This window comes from Loxodonta africana, chromosome 18 (assembly GCF_030014295.1).
Source record: "Loxodonta africana isolate mLoxAfr1 chromosome 18, mLoxAfr1.hap2, whole genome shotgun sequence".
Classification (NCBI taxonomy): domain Eukaryota; kingdom Metazoa; phylum Chordata; class Mammalia; order Proboscidea; family Elephantidae; genus Loxodonta; species Loxodonta africana.
The window spans coordinates 71,132,335-71,151,983 of record NC_087359.1 but is presented as its reverse complement, the minus strand read 5'-3'; the positions used below and the strand labels follow the sequence as shown (position 1 = coordinate 71,151,983).

At 51.4% G+C, this 19,649-nt stretch overlaps 1 protein-coding gene across 2 annotated transcripts in view; it reads left to right on the top strand.

The window, feature by feature from the left end:
- The window catches only part of MYH10 (myosin heavy chain 10), a 163,712-nt gene extending 146,606 nt beyond the window's left edge, over positions 1 to 17,106 (top strand). For both annotated transcript variants that reach the window (XM_064271764.1, XM_064271765.1), the window contains 10 exons: positions 142 to 354; positions 2,121 to 2,333; positions 4,621 to 4,782; positions 6,167 to 6,295; positions 7,499 to 7,587; positions 8,423 to 8,546; positions 8,625 to 8,833; positions 10,169 to 10,277; positions 11,908 to 12,080; positions 12,874 to 17,106. In XM_064271764.1, coding sequence (XP_064127834.1) covers positions 142 to 354; positions 2,121 to 2,333; positions 4,621 to 4,782; positions 6,167 to 6,295; positions 7,499 to 7,587; positions 8,423 to 8,546; positions 8,625 to 8,833; positions 10,169 to 10,277; positions 11,908 to 12,080; positions 12,874 to 13,018 — 1,566 coding nt within the window. In that variant the 3' untranslated portion in view covers positions 13,019 to 17,106. The remainder of the gene's footprint in view (positions 1 to 141; positions 355 to 2,120; positions 2,334 to 4,620; positions 4,783 to 6,166; positions 6,296 to 7,498; positions 7,588 to 8,422; positions 8,547 to 8,624; positions 8,834 to 10,168; positions 10,278 to 11,907; positions 12,081 to 12,873) is intronic.
- Positions 17,107 to 19,649: the final 2,543 nt, after the last annotated feature.

Sequence of the window (19,649 nt, the reverse complement as noted above, 5' to 3'; positions counted from 1 at the left end):
TTTCATATTTATGGCAAAATTGGAAAAAGCAAAAAGAAATAAGAGCCCGCCCGCCATCTAGTAGTGTTACCCTTAGCAGTAAGTCAGACATGTGATGCGTTGGGAGTTTGTGTGGTATTTTCATTGCTCCATTCTCTGTAGCTGTTAGCAGAGGAGAAGAACATCTCTGCTCGCTATGCAGAAGAGCGGGACCGTGCGGAAGCAGAGGCCAGAGAGAAGGAGACTAAAGCCCTGTCCCTGGCCCGGGCCCTTGAGGAAGCCCTGGAGGCCAAGGAAGAGTTTGAGCGGCAGAACAAGCAGCTGCGCGCAGACATGGAGGACCTGATGAGCTCCAAAGACGACGTGGGCAAGAATGTGAGTCATCCTGTGGCTCAGCGGTTGGCTGGGGGTGCCTCTGGGGGCAGGGTGCTGCAGAAAGGGAGTGGGGCCAGGAACACGGAGCCCGGCCGAGGAGCAGCTCAGGGGCATCCTGGCCTGTACAGAAATAGGGGGCGAAAGTCTTCTGGGATAAGTTTCTAGGCTTTTTGAAGTCTACTTTCAGTTCTCTGTGCCAGAGCCAAGCTTGTCTTTCTTAGGTTGAGGGGTGAGGAAGCTTTGTTCTTGGTCCCTTTGACTGGCCCTCGCTGCTCCAGCCTGCGTCCTGGCAGGGGCACCTTTAAACAAAAGGGTGTCCTTTTTCCTGCAGCCACAGGCAGTTGTCAGACACAAGCACCCGAGGTCACCTTATTGGGTGGGGAGTCTTTCTCCAGCATGGAGGGGAGTGAGAGGAGCCAGGTGGCAGCCGCAGCTCTCCCTGACCTGGGTCTTCTAGGGAGTCACCCTCATTCTCTGTGGAGGCATCAAGTGGTTGAGGGGGTTATTCACTGTACGTTTCTGCGACACTGTGTCCTTCCACCGTGTACAGCTTCCACAAAGAGCTGCAGCTGTCTTTACTACTCTCTGCTCCTCTGTCAGTATATGAGGCGCCGAATATAGTGAAGCAAGCCCGGCCTGGGCATGAAAGACCAGGTTCTGGGCCCAGCTCTTCCACTCGCTTTCTTCCGACCATGGGAAGCCCTTTATCTGTGAAATGAACTTTATACTTGCCCTGTTTCACATAGCTACTAAAAAGGCGCTTTGAAAAGCATAAAAGTTCTCTATAAAGGCAAGCTCTCATTTTCATGGGGTATGGGCTCTCTGGTCACGTAATAAGGGAGTGAAGACTTTGCTGCCTTCCTGCTGAATTTTTTTACCCTGGGGCCCGAGGGTCCAGCTCCGTGAGCAAGAAGGGGTTACCTGGAGTAGAAACATCGTAAAGTGTGGGGAGAGAATTCCACCACTGAGTCCGTTTTCTTGTTCTGTATTAGTTGTCACTAGAATAATCGACAGCCACATATCCACTCCACAAACATTTCTTTCGTGCCTCCCAAGTGCCAGGCACTGCTGAAGACAGGACCTCCCCGTGTATGAGTTTCTTCCTCTGCTGCCTGAGAGCACCGGCATGATCACGAGCCCCAAAGCAGTCATGTGGTAGCGCTCACCTCAGAGGGCTGTTGTGAGGACCAGTGGAATGTGAGGTGGATAAAGTGCTAGCACCGTGCATGGCCACAGTGAGCACAGGTCCATGTCTGTCGAAGCTCCTTGTCCAGAGAAAGGTCAGGCCTCTATTTGAGCTGTACCCTGCTTCTCAGGCCTAACACTCCTTAATGTTTCAAAGCTTCCACGTGTGCGTTTTCAGTACGCAGTTGAAGCAGGAAGGGCTGTGTGAGAAACAATCCCTGATAACCACAGACAGCACACCAGCACTGGTCCGCAGACAGGTTCGCCAACACAGCCGTGTTTTTTCTGTTCTTTGGCTATAAAAGATCTCTCAGCTTCAAGGTGGTGAGAGGATGATCATGGACCACACGTGAAATGAAGGCATCAGCACTGTCATTTAAATGGCATGGTCTGAAGTGAGGAGTGGCCGCAGAGGGTAGGGATGTGTGTGTACGCACACACACACATGCACACACATAGGCTGGTCCACAGCGACCAGAGTGGCCATCATGCCGTGTGTGGGCCTACAGAATAGGAAGACTGTCGTCCTTAACTGTGCCTCTGCCAAGGGTCAGCTCTGTCCTCATGCTTCGGTGGTTTAGGTTCACGAACTCGAGAAATCCAAACGGGCCCTGGAGCAGCAGGTGGAGGAAATGAGGACCCAGCTGGAGGAGCTGGAAGATGAACTTCAGGCAACAGAAGACGCCAAGCTCCGCCTGGAGGTCAACATGCAGGCCATGAAGGCCCAGTTCGAGAGGGACCTGCAGACCAGAGATGAGCAGAATGAAGAAAAGAAGCGGCTGCTGATTAAACAGGTAGGTCAGGGAGGTGCAGCTTCAGGGACAAGGCCTTGCACTTTCCGCAGAGCGCTGTTCTGGGCCATCCTGTGCACTCAAGTTAGAACACCTTAGCTGGAGTAAAGATAGCTTAGTCATTTGAGAATTTCATTCCCTGAAATTTATTGTAATTGGTTTTGGTTTTCTGTTTCTCGGACGATATCATTGCTCTTTATAAGTCAGGATTTTTTTACCTGTCGGGAAGCCGTAACTGTAATCTAAAGGGACTATGAAGTTAGGATCAAGTTCTAGGAGCCTTAGAAGTGTGGCAACAGGAGAGAATGGGTGCGGCGGGCCTGCCCGGGGAGGGTCCGGAGAGAGTGGGTGCAGGCCTGCCCGGGGGAGGGTCAGGTTTCTGCTGTGCAGACCCCCTGCCCTCATAACTGCTCTACAGGGAAGAAACCACAGATATCCCTTTTTCATTTTAAAAAGTTGCTGGCATTTATGATTTGGATACTTTTCTGAGTGTGTATTCTTTTAAAAGTTTAAAAACTTGTCATGAATATTTTGACATCTCTTAGAGTTCGTGATACCAAATCTTAGGTCTAGAATCTTTTCCCTTTTTTATTTTCATCCTGCTATGTTTATTTTATTAGTCATTTGTTTCTCAATAAGAAATTACCCCAAACTTAGTGGCTTAAAACAGCAGACATCTGTTATCTCACAGTTTCTGTGTATCAGGAGCTCAGAAGCAGCTGAGTGGGGTGGTGCTGGTGTTCTCGCTGAAGGCCTGGCTGGTGCTGGAGCACCCGCGTAAGCTGGCTCTGCCACAGGGTAGTGCTGGGAGGTCTCAGTTCACCTCACGTGGGCCTCCGCAGGCAAGAGTGAGCGGCCTAAGAGCAAGTGAGGAGGTGCCCTCCTGCCCCTTAGGACCCAGTCTCCAAAATCACACACATCGCTTCTCGTCACTTCTGTTCGCTAGTGGACAGTCACTAAGTCCCGCCCACATTCAGGGGGAGGGGAGCTAGGCGCTCACTCTTGAAGGGAAGAATATTCAGGATTCGTGGACATGTTTTAGAGCCACATTTACAAACAGCATGCAAGCCAGGCCTCTGCAGAGTACAGCAAGGAGACCATGAGTGTCTTCACCTTACCTGTAGGCAGAAACCCATGCTCCTCCGCCCTCTCCCACCCCTGCCTCTACAAAACCAGCACAGGAGAGGCCTGCTTCTCTCCCGGAGAGGACAAGTTGGGCCATCTGCCTGGCCCAGCGCCTCCTGGTGTTACCCCCGAGCATAGCCCTTCCCAGCAGGGCTGCAGGCACCCTGTGTGGCGCCACTTCCAGACTGGGACCCCAGCAGCAGCGTTCTGTTCGTGGAGAGCGTAAACTCCGTGAAGGCAGGGACTTGCCTTGCTCATCTCACTCCCCACAACTCCTACAGCCATGCTGGGACAGTAGCCCTCAGTAAACACTTTCTGAGTGAACAGATGAAGCAGGAGAGGTGGGGAGACCATCAGGAGGTGGCAGACCTGCCCAGTGAACTCAAGCTGATAAAATTGAGGGCTCAGCAGCTTCATGTCGGCCCACATTATTAGCTCATCACCAGTGATTCAGTGTTGGGATCATGGTTTAAGCAACTAAAGAGGTGTTTTCCCAGCACCTCTCATGCAGTAGTGTGAGTTAGCAATACTGCCCCATCCCAGAGTGTGTGATGGGGGTGCTGTCAGTGGACCCCCAGGTGTGTCCGCCTGCTCTGCAGCTGGCCTTAACTTGGTCACTTCTCCAGTGGACGACTTTTGCTGCCTTCCTCTTTCCTCGTGCACCAAGTACTCCCAGTTCTGTGAGCACACACGCTCTGCACTGGTCAGGCCGGCCCCTCACAGCCCTCGAAACAGAGGCCCCACTGTTTCCTGGGGCCTCTATCAGGTGCTACACCGTCTCTTGTCTGTCCCAGCCCTTTGTTTATCTAATTGTGATCCCGCTGTCCCATGTCTTGGTCGTGTTGCATCACCCAAACCATATGCCTGAATCAGAGAGTCTGCTGCCCTATGCCCCCTCAGTCAGCGGGGTTGACCTGGACCAGGTACTGGTTTTATCCTGTTTATTTTTTGTTTGTTCATTTGTTTGTGTTTTTAACAGTCCCTCTAAATGAAAACTGCTATGGTTCTCTGTTAATAACAACACTCAGCTCAGTAGCAGAGAGCATCTTTACAGAGTTCTGGAAGGTTCCATTCACCCGAGTACCTGAGCCCTTCTGTAGTGAGAGGCTGCCCCTCTCTGGTGGGGGAGGTCTGAAGGTGACCAGGCATGACTGGCCATCCTTAGGTCCGGGAGCTGGAAGCAGAGCTGGAGGATGAGCGTAAACAGCGGGCTCTGGCTGTTGCTTCAAAGAAGAAAATGGAAATAGACCTGAAGGACCTGGAAGCCCAAATCGAAGCTGCGAACAAAGCTCGGGATGAAGTGATCAAGCAGCTTCGCAAACTGCAGGTACGTGCAGCAGCCGCCCTGTCTTTCTGTGTGTGATCTGGCCCCGCTGAGAACACACACTCGTGACCACTGTAGCCGTTACACAGTCAGACTGCAGAGAAAGGTGCTGTGTGCAGCCCAGCCCGTCACTACTCAAGGAGTGAGCAGAGCTGTCACCCTGGCTGTGGGCAGGGCTGTAGGCCATGAAGACGACATGTGGGTAGGTATCTCCTGTGCCCCAGGTCTTGGACAGAACTGGGGATGGAGCCCCCAGGTGGAGCTTCCTTACTGGAAGAACCACTTGTGGTATCTGACTGAACACACACCCCACCGAGTATTGTCCTCAGAGGAGGGTTCTGTCGACTTTCCTCTGTTGGGAATCTTTTCACTGTCACAGTGTTGTCAGGCGTATGTGGTGGGCCCCCTCGTGTCCCGTGGGTAGCAGCGAACACGGCACAGCTTGTCAGGGAGGGGCTGTCACTTACCTGACAGAGGCTCTGGGGAACTTCCTTCAGGTGGGCAGCTGGCTACAGACTGTTGTGCCACAGGCATAAATTCACACACACACACATGCTTTCCCTCATAAATATTTGAATTTTATTCTCAATATTTGGGTGACTTAAAACTGAGGGAAAAAACTGGAGCTGAAAAAGCAGAGAAGAGAGATTTCATATATTGGTTTTGTATCCTGCAACGTGTTGACCGGTTTGTTCTAATCGTTCACTGGATTCCTTCAGATCGTCTGCAGACAGAGCTGCTGCTGCTTCTTCCTTTCCAGTCTAGATGTCTTCTCTTCCTTTGTCTCGCCTAATTGCCCTGGCTAGACTCTTCATTGCAGCGTTAAGTAGAAGCAGGAGATCAACATCTCTGTCCTGTTCTGGTCTTAGGGGAAAGCGGTCCCTCTCTCACTGTTAAGTGTGCTGTATAGCTATAGGTTTTGTAGATGCCCTTCATCAGTGTGAAGGCATTCCCGCTATTCACAGTTTAAGCGTTCTCACTATGGAAGGGTGTCGAATTCTGTCAGCGCTTTTTCTGTATTTACTGAAATGATCCTGTGGTTTTGGTCCTTTATTCGCTTAATGTGGTATATTAACTAATGTTTGGATGTTAAACCAACCTGCTTTCCTGGGATAAATCCCACTTGGTCATGGTGTAGAATCCTCTTCATATGTTGCTGGATTTAATTTCCTACTATTTTGCTGGGGATTTTTGCCTCTATATCCTTAAAGGGACATTGGCCTTTTTTTTTTTTTTTTTCCTTTATGGTATCTTTGTCACTTTTGTATAATTTTGTATTTATTAAAATGAATGTGCCTTACTTTTATAATGGGGTAGGGGGAGAAATCAAATGTTTAAAAACTAAGAATGAAATCAACTCCAGAATCTTCACTCTGTTTAATCTTAGGCTCAGATGAAAGATTACCAGCGTGAATTAGAAGAAGCTCGTGCCTCCCGGGACGAGATTTTTGCTCAATCCAAAGAGAGTGAAAAGAAACTGAAAAGTCTGGAAGCAGAAATACTTCAGTTGCAGGAGGTTGGTTGGTTTGTTTGCTCATCCATCCATTTGTTCAACAAATATTTGCCCTTGAAATTTCTGTTAAGATCAGAGAAATATATTTTACTACCTGTGTAGCCTAGTTTAATTTTAATATTCATTTTTCATATGAACTCGGCCATCTCGTTGCTTCAGTTCAGCGAACAGAAAGTGGACAGGTTTTGACATGCTCATATGTGTTCCTTTGTCCGCTAAAGGCAAAGGAACTGACTGGTAACTTTTCAAACCACTTCTAGGCCTGTTTCCATGTGTAAGAGAAGAGAATTATGTTTATTTGCTTATTTGGTGTCGGCAAGCATCAGGGTCATTTAACTCTGACCTTGGTGTTACAAGATTGCTGACCAAACCTTGGGACTTTGGACAAATCACTTAATCCGTGTGGGCCTCAGTTTCCACATCCATGAAGTAAGGGGGATGGCGTACCTTCAAACGCTGAGAAGATGATCTCAGTGTTTAGCCTGTTGGGGTGAGAAACGGGCCCTGACTCCTTCCTGTGGCAACTCATCTTTTCTGGGAAGTGTGCACAGAAGCAGCAGTCAGGCCTATCTTCCTCCCCAGGCCAGCAGCACCAGGCCATCCCGCACCCTGCCTGTTCTCTCAGAGCCCATGCAGAGCACCAGAGGCTGGGGGCGCTCCCAGGACCTTGGAGAAGGGGGCCCTTCTTACCACCAGGGCTCAGCTCTCCCACACCCCAAGGTCACACTCCGCCCAGCTTCTCCCCATGGAGCATGGTCCTTGTTGCACCCCACAAGGACCTTATTCTCTTGTGCCTGGATAGTCACTGGTCTTTCTAGCCAGTGCACTTGGTCTCAAAGCTGTACTCTGTATGTGAAAGATACTTCAGAACCATGACTAGGTACAGCTCACATTTCTTTAGAGTGCTGAGTTTGCATAAATTTGTGTTCAGTTTGTGATGAAGAAACACCAGGCCTCTGGAAGCCAGGCATGTAACTGCCTTTTATGTTGAAAATAATGGCAGCACAGCCTTGCGTAGACTACAGCTCCCCTTTGGACATTTCCATTTAAGAGTGCTTGCCCAGCACGTCGGCTGCCTCACTGGCAGCCACCAGACTCTTCAGCAAACTGGCGGTGTACTCTCTCAGCCCTAAGCTGCGGTTTGGGGGTGCTGTCAGTTTTCACCTTTGGAGGTCGAAGCTGAAATCACAGTCTGAACTTCTTTAGGAGCTTGCCTCGTCCGAGCGTGCCCGCCGACACGCTGAGCAGGAGAGAGACGAACTGGCCGATGAGATTGCCAACAGTGCTTCTGGCAAGTGAGTCTCAGGCAGCAGGTGGGCAGGGCGGGGGTCCAGGAATCGGGGTGCCCACCAGTCCCCACAAGCAGCCTGTGGCTGGGTCCCCTCCCTGGGCCACGAGGCCTGCACAGAGGCTGTGGGTGTCATTTGGCACCTAGGGTCAGTACTTCCATTCAGGATGGAGAGACTGGCGGGAGACGCTGAGCTTGCCCACACCGGCCCCCGGCAGCCGTGCACATTGTAGGTGTGACGCAGACACATCTGAAGCTAACCCCGGTTTCCCCAGACTGCCTGCCCTGCAACGCGGGTCTTCACTTTAAAATCCGTTAGCGTTGCCGAGCAGATTCCTCAGACTTGAGCTTTCTCTGAATTCATTTTTTACTACGAAATCGTCATTATCTCTTTTTCCAATTAAGACGTTGATTTCTCCATTTACTCACTGTGCTGAGGAGTCGTAATGCACTAACAAAAGGCCAGAGCACATTTCCTAGCGTGCCGGGGTGAGGAGTGGGAATTTTATTCTCAGGGCACTGGAAAGCAATTAAGGAGCTTAAACAACGGAAGCCATGCTCTTCTCTGCATTCGTGAGCACTGACTCTGGCTATTGTACGTGCAGAACAGACAGGAGAGGCAGAGGGCAGCAGAGAAGCTAGTGGAAGGCTCCCACTGAGTTCCGGGCGGGAGGCGATAGGCTGGATGAGGGCAGTGGACGTGGGGAGAAAAGAGCAGGTGGGGAGCCTTGCTGGTGGACTGGAGGTGGGTGCAGGGAAGAAGAACACAAACAGTGCTCAGGCTTCTAGCAGCAGCTGTGTGGTGTGGAGCTGGCACTGAGCCGTCGCCCCCTGCCCACCAGGTCTGCACTGCTGGACGAGAAGCGGCGTCTGGAGGCGCGGATCGCACAGCTGGAGGAGGAACTGGAAGAGGAGCAGAGCAACATGGAGCTGCTCAATGACCGCTTCCGCAAGACCACACTGCAGGTGACCACACGGCGGCCTGTCCCAGGGAAGGATTGTGACGCCCTCTGAGCACATGACTAAGCCCTGTCTCCTCTGCAGGTGGACACGCTGAACACAGAGCTGGCGGCTGAGCGCAGTGCCGCCCAGAAGAGCGACAATGCACGCCAGCAGCTAGAGCGGCAGAACAAGGAACTGAAGGCCAAGCTGCAGGAGTTGGAGGGTACCGTCAAGTCCAAGTTCAAAGCCACCATCTCAGCCTTGGAAGCCAAGATTGGGCAGCTGGAGGAGCAGCTGGAGCAGGAAGCCAAGTAAGATTTTGCTGCTGCAAGCCAAAACTGATGACCTATCTGCTAGAGACCAAGCTCCAGGCTCAGCCTGTGAGTCAGGGGCCAGGCAGGCGTGCCCCTACCCTGAGGGAGCACCCCATTGCATGGGGATGACATGACAAGGAAATGTAGAGTCAGGCAGGAGATAGAAAGTGGGGTGAGCCATAGAAGGGCCAAGAGTGTCAGGAGCGAGGAGGACAGATGGCTCTGGTGAGTGGACAGGGATGTGGGGCCCGCCTATCAGCACGTCCGGGCTCAGCTGGTACCCATCCACACTGTGGCCCCAGTTTCCTAGGCTCCATGGTTTACGTCTCTGCCTACGGCCGGTTGTCCAGGTTGGTGGCATCGTGTAAACATGCCAGTTTGTAGGCAGAGAAGAAATGCAGTGACCGATGTGACAGCTTTCCTCACCCACAGGACGGGCCTGCTGAGCAGCTTCCTAGCTGCCTTGGCTGTGTTCATCACGGTGGGATTTGGGAGGCACGGACAGCACTGCCCTGGGCAGCACTTAGTTATCAGAATCCTGGATGGTCTGAGCTAGAGCAGGCCTTCAGAGTCAGCCTCTTGCTGGGAGGTTGTGGCCCTGTTCCAGTCCTCCCACTCCACTCACCACTCCACTGGGTTAAAAAAAAACAAGGATTTCGGGTTTTTAAGTTGTCGTTAACATGACTTGCTCTTTTAGCTGACTCCATTTCTATCCATTTTTGCATAGTATCTGTTAAAAGAGAACTTTTTCTGTTTTTCTTGGAGTTCTCCAAATAAGCTACCTCTCCTTCACAGGGGACAGATAGGCCTATCGGGAAACGTGGTGACCCGTCTGCCTTCCAGCCAGGGCGACGGTGAGGTGTTCCGCAGGTCTAGCTCCGTAGCCTCTAGCATGTAGTCAGTGGTCAGTAAATTTTGAGTTGAAATAATCACTTTAATAAATTGGGGTTTTGCCTTGTTTTGAATTTTCAGGCCAAAAGATTAGGTAATGATTAGACTAACCAATTAAGATTTTGTTTTCAAAAAGGCTGTGTTCAGTAAAACTAATGGGTAGCTCCCGTGTGCCATTTGCTAAAGACCACAGAGGTAAGTGATCACTGCTCTGTGCAAAGGAAAGCGGGCTTTTTCCAGCTGTCAGCGCTGAGGAAATATGTGAAAGATGGCTCGTATTCTGATCAGAAGGAAAAAGTTTCAGGGCCATGTTAATCATATTATTCTGACCAGAAAGTCCCCGTGTAGTCCTCTAAAGAAAAAGGGCTAAAAAGTGTATTTTCCCCCCATTCAGAATATTACTTCAAGAATTTCAGGATTAGCTATTGGTCATTTTCACAGGGAACGAGCAGCCGCCAACAAGCTGGTCCGTCGGACAGAGAAGAAGCTGAAAGAGATCTTCATGCAGGTGGAGGACGAGCGCCGCCACGCGGATCAATACAAGGAGCAGGTGGGTGAGGGCAGGGTGCCTGGGGGCACAGCCACAGACCGTGAGTGGGTGAGGGCGGGGCGCTGCCACAGACGGTGAGTGGGTGAGGGCAGGGCACCTGGGAGTGCTGCCACAGATGGTGAGTGGGTGAGGGCAGGGCGCGCGCCTCCCGCCTGGGAGTGCTGCCACAGACAGTGAGTGGGTGAGGGCAGGGCGCCTGGGGGCGCTGCCACAGATGGTGAGTGGGTGAGGGCAGGGTGCCTGGGGGCGCTGCCACAGATGGTGAGTGAGTGAGGGCAGGGTGCCTGGGGGCGCTGCCACAGGTGGTGAGTGGGTGAGGGCAGGGCGCACGCCTCCCGCCTGGGCATGCCAGCACAAAGACAGTGAGGACAGTGAGCCAGCTGTTACAATTTGACTGGCAAATGAAGGCAGAAAATGCTGCTGTGGAGGTCCAGTGTTTCCACCAACACCTACGGTTGGTGTTCCCGCGGGCACCCCAGGGGGCTAGGGATACAGCAGTGACAGGGATGCCAGCGCCACCCTCCAGGAGCTCACAGAAGGGCTTTCACAAGCACACCTGAGACAGGTACAAGCTTCAGAGGTGCACCGGGGGCTTTGCAGAGTGAGGTCTGACTGGAACTTTGAAGTTACTGACCGTCTCCTCACTAGAGTGCTGTCTTCCTGGGTGCAGGGGTGTCTGTTTCTCACCGCTGCGTCCCAAACGCCTGGACTAGTCCAGTTCACAGTTGGCTGTCACTGAACATGGATGGACGGAGGGGTGCGTGAGGTGTTGACTAGAAGGTGAAGAAGCAACAGATGTGCTAAGGGTTCCAAAGGTCATCATTATCTGCATCCCGATGCCCTTTTTCTCAGTATCAGAGGAGGATGTCAGTAGAGCTTTGGGTCAGGTCTACCTTGGGTAGGTCGCCGCTTTCCACGGCCTCTGTCCCCTGTGCTGTGATGAGACCTTACCACTGCAGATGCCAGCGTGGAAGGCTGACAGCTGAGGCTTTCGCTGCCTCCTGCTCAGATTCTCCTTTCTGCTGCTGCAGGCAGGCACCCCAGCCTTCCCTTCCCACCCCACCTTCAGGGCCTGGCAACACCGAGGCAGTTCTGTGTGGGCGTGAGCCAGACCCATGGGCAGCGCCCAGTCTCCTGTGGCTCAGGAACGAATGATCCAACCAGGGGGCTCTTGGTTCCTTGTCAGGTCTTCTCAGAGGGGCTGTGGACTTGAATCAGAGTGAAACACCCATACTTAAAAGTAGATGTAAAACTGCATTGTACAATCTCCTGGTGTTCGGATTGACCACCTTCTGGGGTCTTCTGCATTTTACGGGCGTAGCAGTTCCCTTTCACAATCCCATAGGTTCCTCTGTGAAGATACTAAACTATCGTTTTTCTGCAGAAAGTTCACGTGAAAAGTTTTAGTTTTTTCTAATTTCCTTGAGCATAGACGTCAGCTAGTTGCTCTGTCGACACTGGCTTTGCGGAGACGGGCAGGCAGATCAGAAAGTCCCAGACCAACCCCAGTCTTGTGCACACGTGAGCTCACGTGACTGAGGGGGCAGAGGACTGTCCACACCCAGCCTTCCACAGTGCGGAACTGGGGTTCACCAGGTTGGTTTGTGTTGATTCATGTACCTCCCCCAAGATGGAGAAGGCCAACGCCAGGATGAAGCAGCTCAAACGCCAGCTGGAGGAAGCAGAAGAAGAAGCTACACGTGCCAACGCATCTCGGCGTAAACTCCAGCGGGAACTGGACGACGCCACCGAGGCCAACGAAGGCCTGAGCCGCGAGGTCAGCACCCTCAAGAACCGGCTGAGGTGAGTGAGCATACGGGCTGTGTAAGCGGCCAGGTGTTGAGGGGGGTCGGCACCCAGAACCCACAGCAGACTCAGATTCATGTAGAGTGGATTTCTCTTGAGTCATTTCCTGTTTGTCCCTTCAGGTGTCTGACATTTATAGTCATTCTTGGGAAGCAGGGGAACAGGCCCACTCATTGTCCTGCCATTCCCAAGTGGCCCATGCTAATAAATGGCAGGAGGCCTGAGTGCCAGTCCCAGTGTCCCTCTCTCTGCAGCCTGGCCATTAGTGAGGAGAGGGTCCAGCCTTCACGACACAGGCCAGTGACGGGAGCACATGGGCACTGAAGCGAGACTTTGCCCCCCAGAGCAACAGCTTAGCAGAGGTCGGCAAACTGTGGCCCACAGGCCAGGTTTGGCCCCTGCCATGTTTTTGAACAGCCGATGAGCTGTACGTTTTTAAAGGGTTGGTTTAAAAAAAGAATATGCGACAGACCCTACTTGGCCTACAAAGCCTAAAATAGTTACCATTTGACCCTTATAGAAAAAGTGTGCTGACCCTGGGCTAATATTCCTTACCGTCTCCATCACAGTCACCCTTGGGGAGTCAGGCCGTCCCCCATTGTCTGAGGACCTCCTGCTCAGATGTATCGGGGGAGTGGAAAAACACAAAGCCTCTCCTGATCAGTCACCTGCCGCAAAGTTGCATGTCCCCAGGTGGAGGTGAAAGGCAGGGCCAGGGCCATCAGCGTTGCATGGCGCGGCCCCAAGCCCTGTATGCGGCCCACACACACCGATGCTCTGTTCTCTCCAGGCGGGGAGGCCCAGTCAGCTTTTCTTCCAGCCGATCCGGCCGGCGCCAGCTGCACATTGAGGGGGCTTCTCTGGAGCTGTCAGACGATGACACAGAAAGTAAGACCAGTGATGTCAATGAAACGCAGCCACCCCCGTCCGAGTAGAGCCGGAGGAAGCCGGTGGAGGCGATACAGTGGGACGCGCAGGGACAGCCGCCGCCGGCCTGCCTCGGGGCCGCCTGCAGATTAGGAAACGGGCCGCTGCAGGATTCCTTACTGAAAGGTCGACTGTGTCTTAAGGCTTTCTGGCCTGCCCATACTGTATCCTGCTTCAACCCTAGGTTCCAGCGCTCCCCTTTTTATATACACACGTGCACAGCACACGCATTCAACAGGTTGTCTCTTCACCGCATCTGTTTTCCATGTATCCGCCAAGAGACCATTTTATAATACATGTTAGGAAGAGAACCCTTTTTGAAAAAGCAAACTCCAGCCCCCTCGTTCCCAGGTGCGGGGTGACGGGGGCAGCCGAGGCTGTTGCTCAGACGCCCTGCATGCTCTGTCGTACGGACAGCACCTTAGTTCTGTGTTCGCGTGGCCCCGACTCCTCAGCCGCATGGAGTCGCTTAGAACATTGTGGAACCTAAACTGCACCTGTAGCTCTCGTTTTCTCTGAATAATGATCATCACTGGTTCAGTGAGCAAACTGTGAAAGGGGCTTCGGAAAGGCGGGGGGGGCGGGTTGGACTGGAGGAAGCAGCATCCGTTTGGGGGTTACCATGCCCACCTCCCAAGGGTGGCTGTGTCCCTCCGGTTGGTGGTGTCCCGCATCTATCCCTGTGAACTGTCCTTGGCCAGGGCTGGTCTGGGCACGAGGCTAGTGGCCATAATGCAGCTTTGGCCCCAGGCGCACCACCACCTTGACCTCTGGACGTGGTCTCCTCAACGCTGGCTTCACGGGGCCACCTTCTCATCAGAAGCCCGCAGCTCTGGGCCCCTAAGCAGGAGGGCGCGGGAGGTCCGCCCTCACCAGCCAGGCTCTCGTGCTGACCTTGCAAATTCAGCCGCTGCTTTGAGCCCAAAATGGGAATCTTGGTTTTGTGTTCAAGACTTGTTCCAAGTTTGTTGGTGAGGCTTGCAGAACCTTGAGACCAGATGCCATCTGCCTGAATGTTGACATGCCAGTGGATGTGAGTCCGTTGTCCCTTCCCCTTCCCCTTCCCCAGGACAGTGTTACAGTGAACAGCTAGCATTCTCTCCTGGTTGGTAGTTGAGCAAACTGACGTTACAGAAAGTGCCTTAGACACCGCAGGACTAAGACCACGTTAAATCTATCATTTGCCTCTATAACAACTTCATGTATTAAGTTTGACTGTGCTTCACATCACGTACCTCTCTAGTCAAAGTGGTATTGAAACATTAAGTGACAACGATCAGTGTTCATTACAAATCTTGATCCCCTGCAATGTGCTTGACAACACAGACCTTTTGGGTTAAAAGCTTTAACATCTGTTAGGAAGAATTTGTCACCTGGGTTTCGAATCTTTGATCCCCCCCCCTTTATGAATTGTACTGGCTGTTGGTCACCAGACACCTGACTGCAAATATCTTTTCTTGTATTCCCATATTTCTAGACAATGATTTTTGTAAGACAATAAATTTATTCATTATAGATATTTACGCTTGCTCTATTTACTTGGAGGAAAAAGCACCTGTTGAGAATAAGCAGAGTTGAGTAAAGAAGAATAACCACATGGTCGTGGCATCTGCTCCCCTCTGTTCTCAGTTTCCCACCTGTGATGACTGGAGCTTGGTAGCTACAGTCTTAAAATGAGGACAGCCAGGCCCCTTTTCTCTGAGGAGCTCTGCACCCCCAGAAGCTGTCAAACAACGGCTCCCTCCGGGCAGTCTGTGTTCCAGCCTTGCCATCACCAGGGCCCTTGCAGTGGTGCAGACATTGGTAGAAGGACTGCCTGGTGTGGGCGCTGGAGACTAAGGTCTAAGGGAGAAGGGAGCCCTTTAAGGCAGCAGGATGAAGCCTTTAGGATTTTGATCACCAACCAATGAAGCTTGTTACTGGATTAGTCTTTTAAGAGATCCAAGAAGTTTCTGACTGCATTTTGGGTAGGATGCCCATTGGAAATGCTCTGGGGAGGATTCAGTGGTGAGACCCAAGGGCAGCCTCTCTAGTGTGGACCAGCTAGGATGAGCTGGGTAACGCGTAGAGAATGTGGATTTTTTTTTCTTTTTAATTCCATAAAATTCTTCAGTTACCCTGGGTCTAGTAGTGTGAACTATCTGCTCAGGTTTCCTGGGAACGGTGGGGGCGTGGGAAGTGCCAAACACTCAAATAAGAGCTGTCCTTCCCTGCTGGCTGGCTGAGGGTTGGTAATGGCAGTTTCCCAGCCTCTCAGGGGAAACACCATCTACAGGGATATTCCAGGTTCTGATGCCCCAGGCGTGCTAATTAGAAGGGACCTTTGTTCACCGAGCAAACCACCACTTCACAGTTGAAGAACGGTATTTAATGAAATCTTTGTGGGGTGTTTAGAACACAGGGAAGGCCATTTATGGGAGCTGAGCTCAGAGTGTGTCAAAACCTCAAGCTTGTGGTTCCACCCGGCAGGAGAGTAGTTGGTCGTGAGGAGGAATCCAGGAAGACTGGCGGGGAGAACCTTGTCCTCCAGGCTTTAGGTGAGGCTGTACTGGGATTTTACCTGGGGGCTGTTGTGCACACATCCCGCTCTGCCCTTGCCATGCCACAGGCACTTCTTTTTTTAATGCAGACATTTCAGGGAATTATTTCAAAAGGTCTTGGTAGCAATAACGCGTATTCCTAGCCTGACTGGCTTGTGGGTAAACCTCTGCAGCCAGAAAGGCTCTAGGGCCCTGTCACGTTTCCTTTCTGCCCCCGCTCCCCATCCCTGAGACCGCCTCAGCTAAGACAAATTACAGACCATAATGCCAAGCAAGTTGTGTCATAGCCAGTCCTCCCTCAGGCTCTCAATTCAACTGCCCCAAGGCCCCCTCCTCTCGAAGCCAGCTTTGCTGGGGGACAGCCGTGTCTGTCAGGACTGGGGACAATAACAGCTCAGTTGTCAAGCTTGAGGAACCACCCCTTCCTGCCCCACTCTCAGCCCCCTCAAAAAAGGAAAAAAAAAAAAAAAAAAAGCCAGAATTCTTAGGAAGTAGAGAGGCTAGCTGCCCTAGTTCCAGGCAGGTCTGTGACTGAAGCTCTAGGAGAGACTTTCACACAGCCTTACTAGTTGCTCCGGGAGGAAGGGAGAAAGCACCCCTCTCTCCCCACCTTTCTAGGAAAACATCTGCACCAAGAGCTCGTCACGTTGAGTGTTTGCTAGAATGCTGTGTCCTGTGCCAACTGTCAGGGCCAGACCGGGCAAGCCACTTCTTTTTGTAGCCACCTGTCCTTCGGAAATCTAGCAAATCATGCGAAGTGTCTTCCATGATTCATGTAAGAAATCTCATTAAACTGTCAGAAGGTATACTTACACGATGCCAGTTTTCACAGATAATGCTAACTAGTTACGGTGCCTGTGTGCTGTATGCAGAGTCTGACCATGTCTTTAAACCCTTGATGAGGCCCGGAATTCATGTTTCAGTGAGGTCTGTTTATTTTTTCCAACTGGCCCAACAGTGGGATTCCTCCCAGCTGAATGGATTTCATGAAGCCTTATTCAAGGTGTAACATGACAGTGACTTCAGCGCTGGGTTTGACTGAAAGACGCACAAGGTTCCATGTTGCATAGATTCTAAGATGCCATTTTTTCACATATGTAAAGGCGCACGGCTTACAGTTGCTGCCAGCTAGGTGGAGCTGAGATGTGGCTGTCGTTGCCTGACCCTTCCTGACGAGACCAATAAAGCCCAGCATCAAGCTTGCAGAACGAGCGTCCACAGCTTGGAAGAATCCCCCGGAACCATCAGTGATACACGCTTCCCAGAAATGCTGCCTCGCCAGCGTGCGTCGTGGCACAAAGGACAAGACTGCTTAGGAACACACGGACAAGGACGACCTGAGTCAGAGCCTCGGACTCTCAATGTGAAGCTCTGGGAATCTCACTTTCATTTTCCTTTTTGTATCCGAAAGAGGGAAGTGTGATGGAGGTGATGAAAATCTGTCTCAAATGGTCTAAAGGAGCGCTGATGTCAGTAAGTCTAAGTAATGAGCATTTTCATGGTTCTAATTGGCACATTTTTCTTAACAGTTCAAAAAATAAAGACGTATCTTAAAATTGTTGGTGTCTTGATTCTATGAAATATAGTAGTCTCCAGGCCAGTTCCCCAGGTCACGGGGCAGGTCTGCCTTGGGAGATTGGGCAGATCCTAGAACACAGCACAGGTCTTCAGGCCAGTTTGGGCAGTCAAAGAAAATGTCTCACTACGTCAATTTTTTAAAAAATGAATTTGGGCAACTTTACAGAAAAATTGAGGATCTACAAATAGTAAACCATTCACACCCTTTCAGTCCATTTCCTGTCGGCGCAGGGATGTTCTTATGATGTCGCAGTTAGCGTGCTCATCTGTTCTTCCCCTTTCCCCACTAGCCATTCCCGTGTATCCCCATCATCCCCATGGATCACCACGCTGCACGTGGAGTTACAACGGCTCTGTGAGATCCTGGTTCTGCAGATGAGGCATCCTGACCGTTCCCACCATCACATATTTGCATTATTGCAGTTGAAATTTATTATTTTTTCTTACCGTCATGGGGTATTATCCCAAAAGAAGAAAGTTTTCATAGGTCATCATGTTGTAGAGTGACTCAGGACTTCTAGAGAGCAGTTTAGTGACACCAGTAATAAAAAGTTTACCCATTTCCGTAAATTCTAGGTGGCAGTGGTTTAATTTGCTGGAGTTTTTTTGTGTGGTTTTGTTTTGTTTGCTAGTTAAAACAATCATGTTTTTTAATCAGAGCCCAGTGTTTTTAGCTCCGTCATCTGCTGAGGGAGCAGCAGGGCTCTGCACTTCACCTGGACATCACTCAGCTGACTTGATTCGAGCGTGTGCCAGGTAACCACGGCTTAGGTGCCAGCCAAGCTTACCTTATCCCACCAGCCTCCTCCCAGGCCTCCACCCGCAAATCAAGATCCAGGCAGGATCCATGTTTTAATGGGGGCAGCAGTCAAGCTCAATACCTGATTAGAAACACCCCACAAGTGAAAAGGTTACGCTTCTGTCGAGTTTGCATCGTTTCCCGGGGGGAAGGCTTCAGAGCTTACCGGAAACACCAACATAACTCCAGTGGTACAGACAGAAACCATGGCCCCAAGTCAACCCCACAGCCTAAGCCCCACTTGGTCCCCCACCACCACACTGTGAGATTTGTATCGTTTTCAGATTCTCCTCTTCACATGCAAGATCTTATAAAGGAAATCTGTTAATATTTACTCAAGACTATTATCTTTCCTTAAAACTAAAAAAGGGCTACTGTATTCCCTATACCTAACAGTCATGGGACCAGTTTTGAAATAAGATGCTTAAGTCATAGGAAAATGATTTACAAATACGACTCCCCTGCCCCCATTTTTAGGAAGCCCTGGTGGTACAGTGGTTAAGAGCGCAGGCTGCTAACCAAAAAGTCGGCAGTTTGACTCCACCAGCCACTCCTTAGAAACCCTATGGAACGGTTCTGCTCTGTCCTATAGGGTTGCTATGAGTTGAAATCAACTTGATGGCAACAGGTTTGTTTTCGGTTTTCCCATTTTTAGGGAAGACTCAAGTAATACTTATTTTTAAAGCCAAGCTATACTGTTTTTCCATTTGTTTAATCTTTGGGGGAAAAAATCCATGAAGTAGAAGTCAGAATGTAGAAAAAGGCTCATCTTAGCATCTTCTAGCCAAATGGGAAGACAATAGAGTGCTTGGACCATTCCACTCCCTGGCCTCATCCCCACTGGCAGCCAGGCTGGGGGGTGTCAGTCCTAGAGGGAAGGAGAAAGGTAGCCCTGAAGCTATGGCTCATCCCTGGGACCTTCCTTTCCCCAAGGGGCTGGCTTCCGCCTTGCTCTCAGGAGATGGCATCTCTGGGCGGGCTCCTGAGAGGCAGCCTGCAGCCAACAGCTCAGGACAGGGAGAGCTCTTCCCCCTCCCACAGCTCGTCCTTGCCGAGCATTCAAAGTCAGCGCCTCTGCGTAAGACGGACCACGGGAACCAAGGGCAGTGAGGCTTCAGTTTGGAAAGGTGGTGGGTGAAACAGAAGGGCTCTGGGCCCGTTTCCGGTCCTGTGAGCGCAGGCAAGTCGCTGAAGCGCAGGATCCGCTTTCTCTTCTGAAAACTGAGGGTAAAACCAGCCTAGCCAGGACGTTTATATACGGTTCTAACAGGCTTCACTTGCTGAGCCAAGAGCCCAGCTCCGGCTTCTGCCTGTTAGCTGAGTTGGTGGGGGACAGTTTCTCACCCCACTGGGCTGAAAGGATTGCTGGCTCCTACTGATCTGGGAAGATGTTTCAGGAGCAAGGAATGGGATTGGGTGGGTGAGATGAAAACATCTGGAGACAGAGGCTGTCCTTCACCACCTAAAAGACAAGCCCCCTCTGGGCAGGGAAGACCACTATGTCATTCCTGAAGGCTTCAGTGAGCCACAAACCCGGGCCACTGGCACCCCTAGAAGAGAACCTACTCAGGCAGGTGGCTAATTGGCAGTCAGCAAAAGACAGGCAAGCAGTATGCAGTACCTCCCACGCCGGGTGATAGGGTGACAAAGTCTCCGTGTGAGCAAGTACAGAGTAGCACCTTGAGTCAGCTCAAGACAAAGCCTCCAGGAACAGCTAACAGC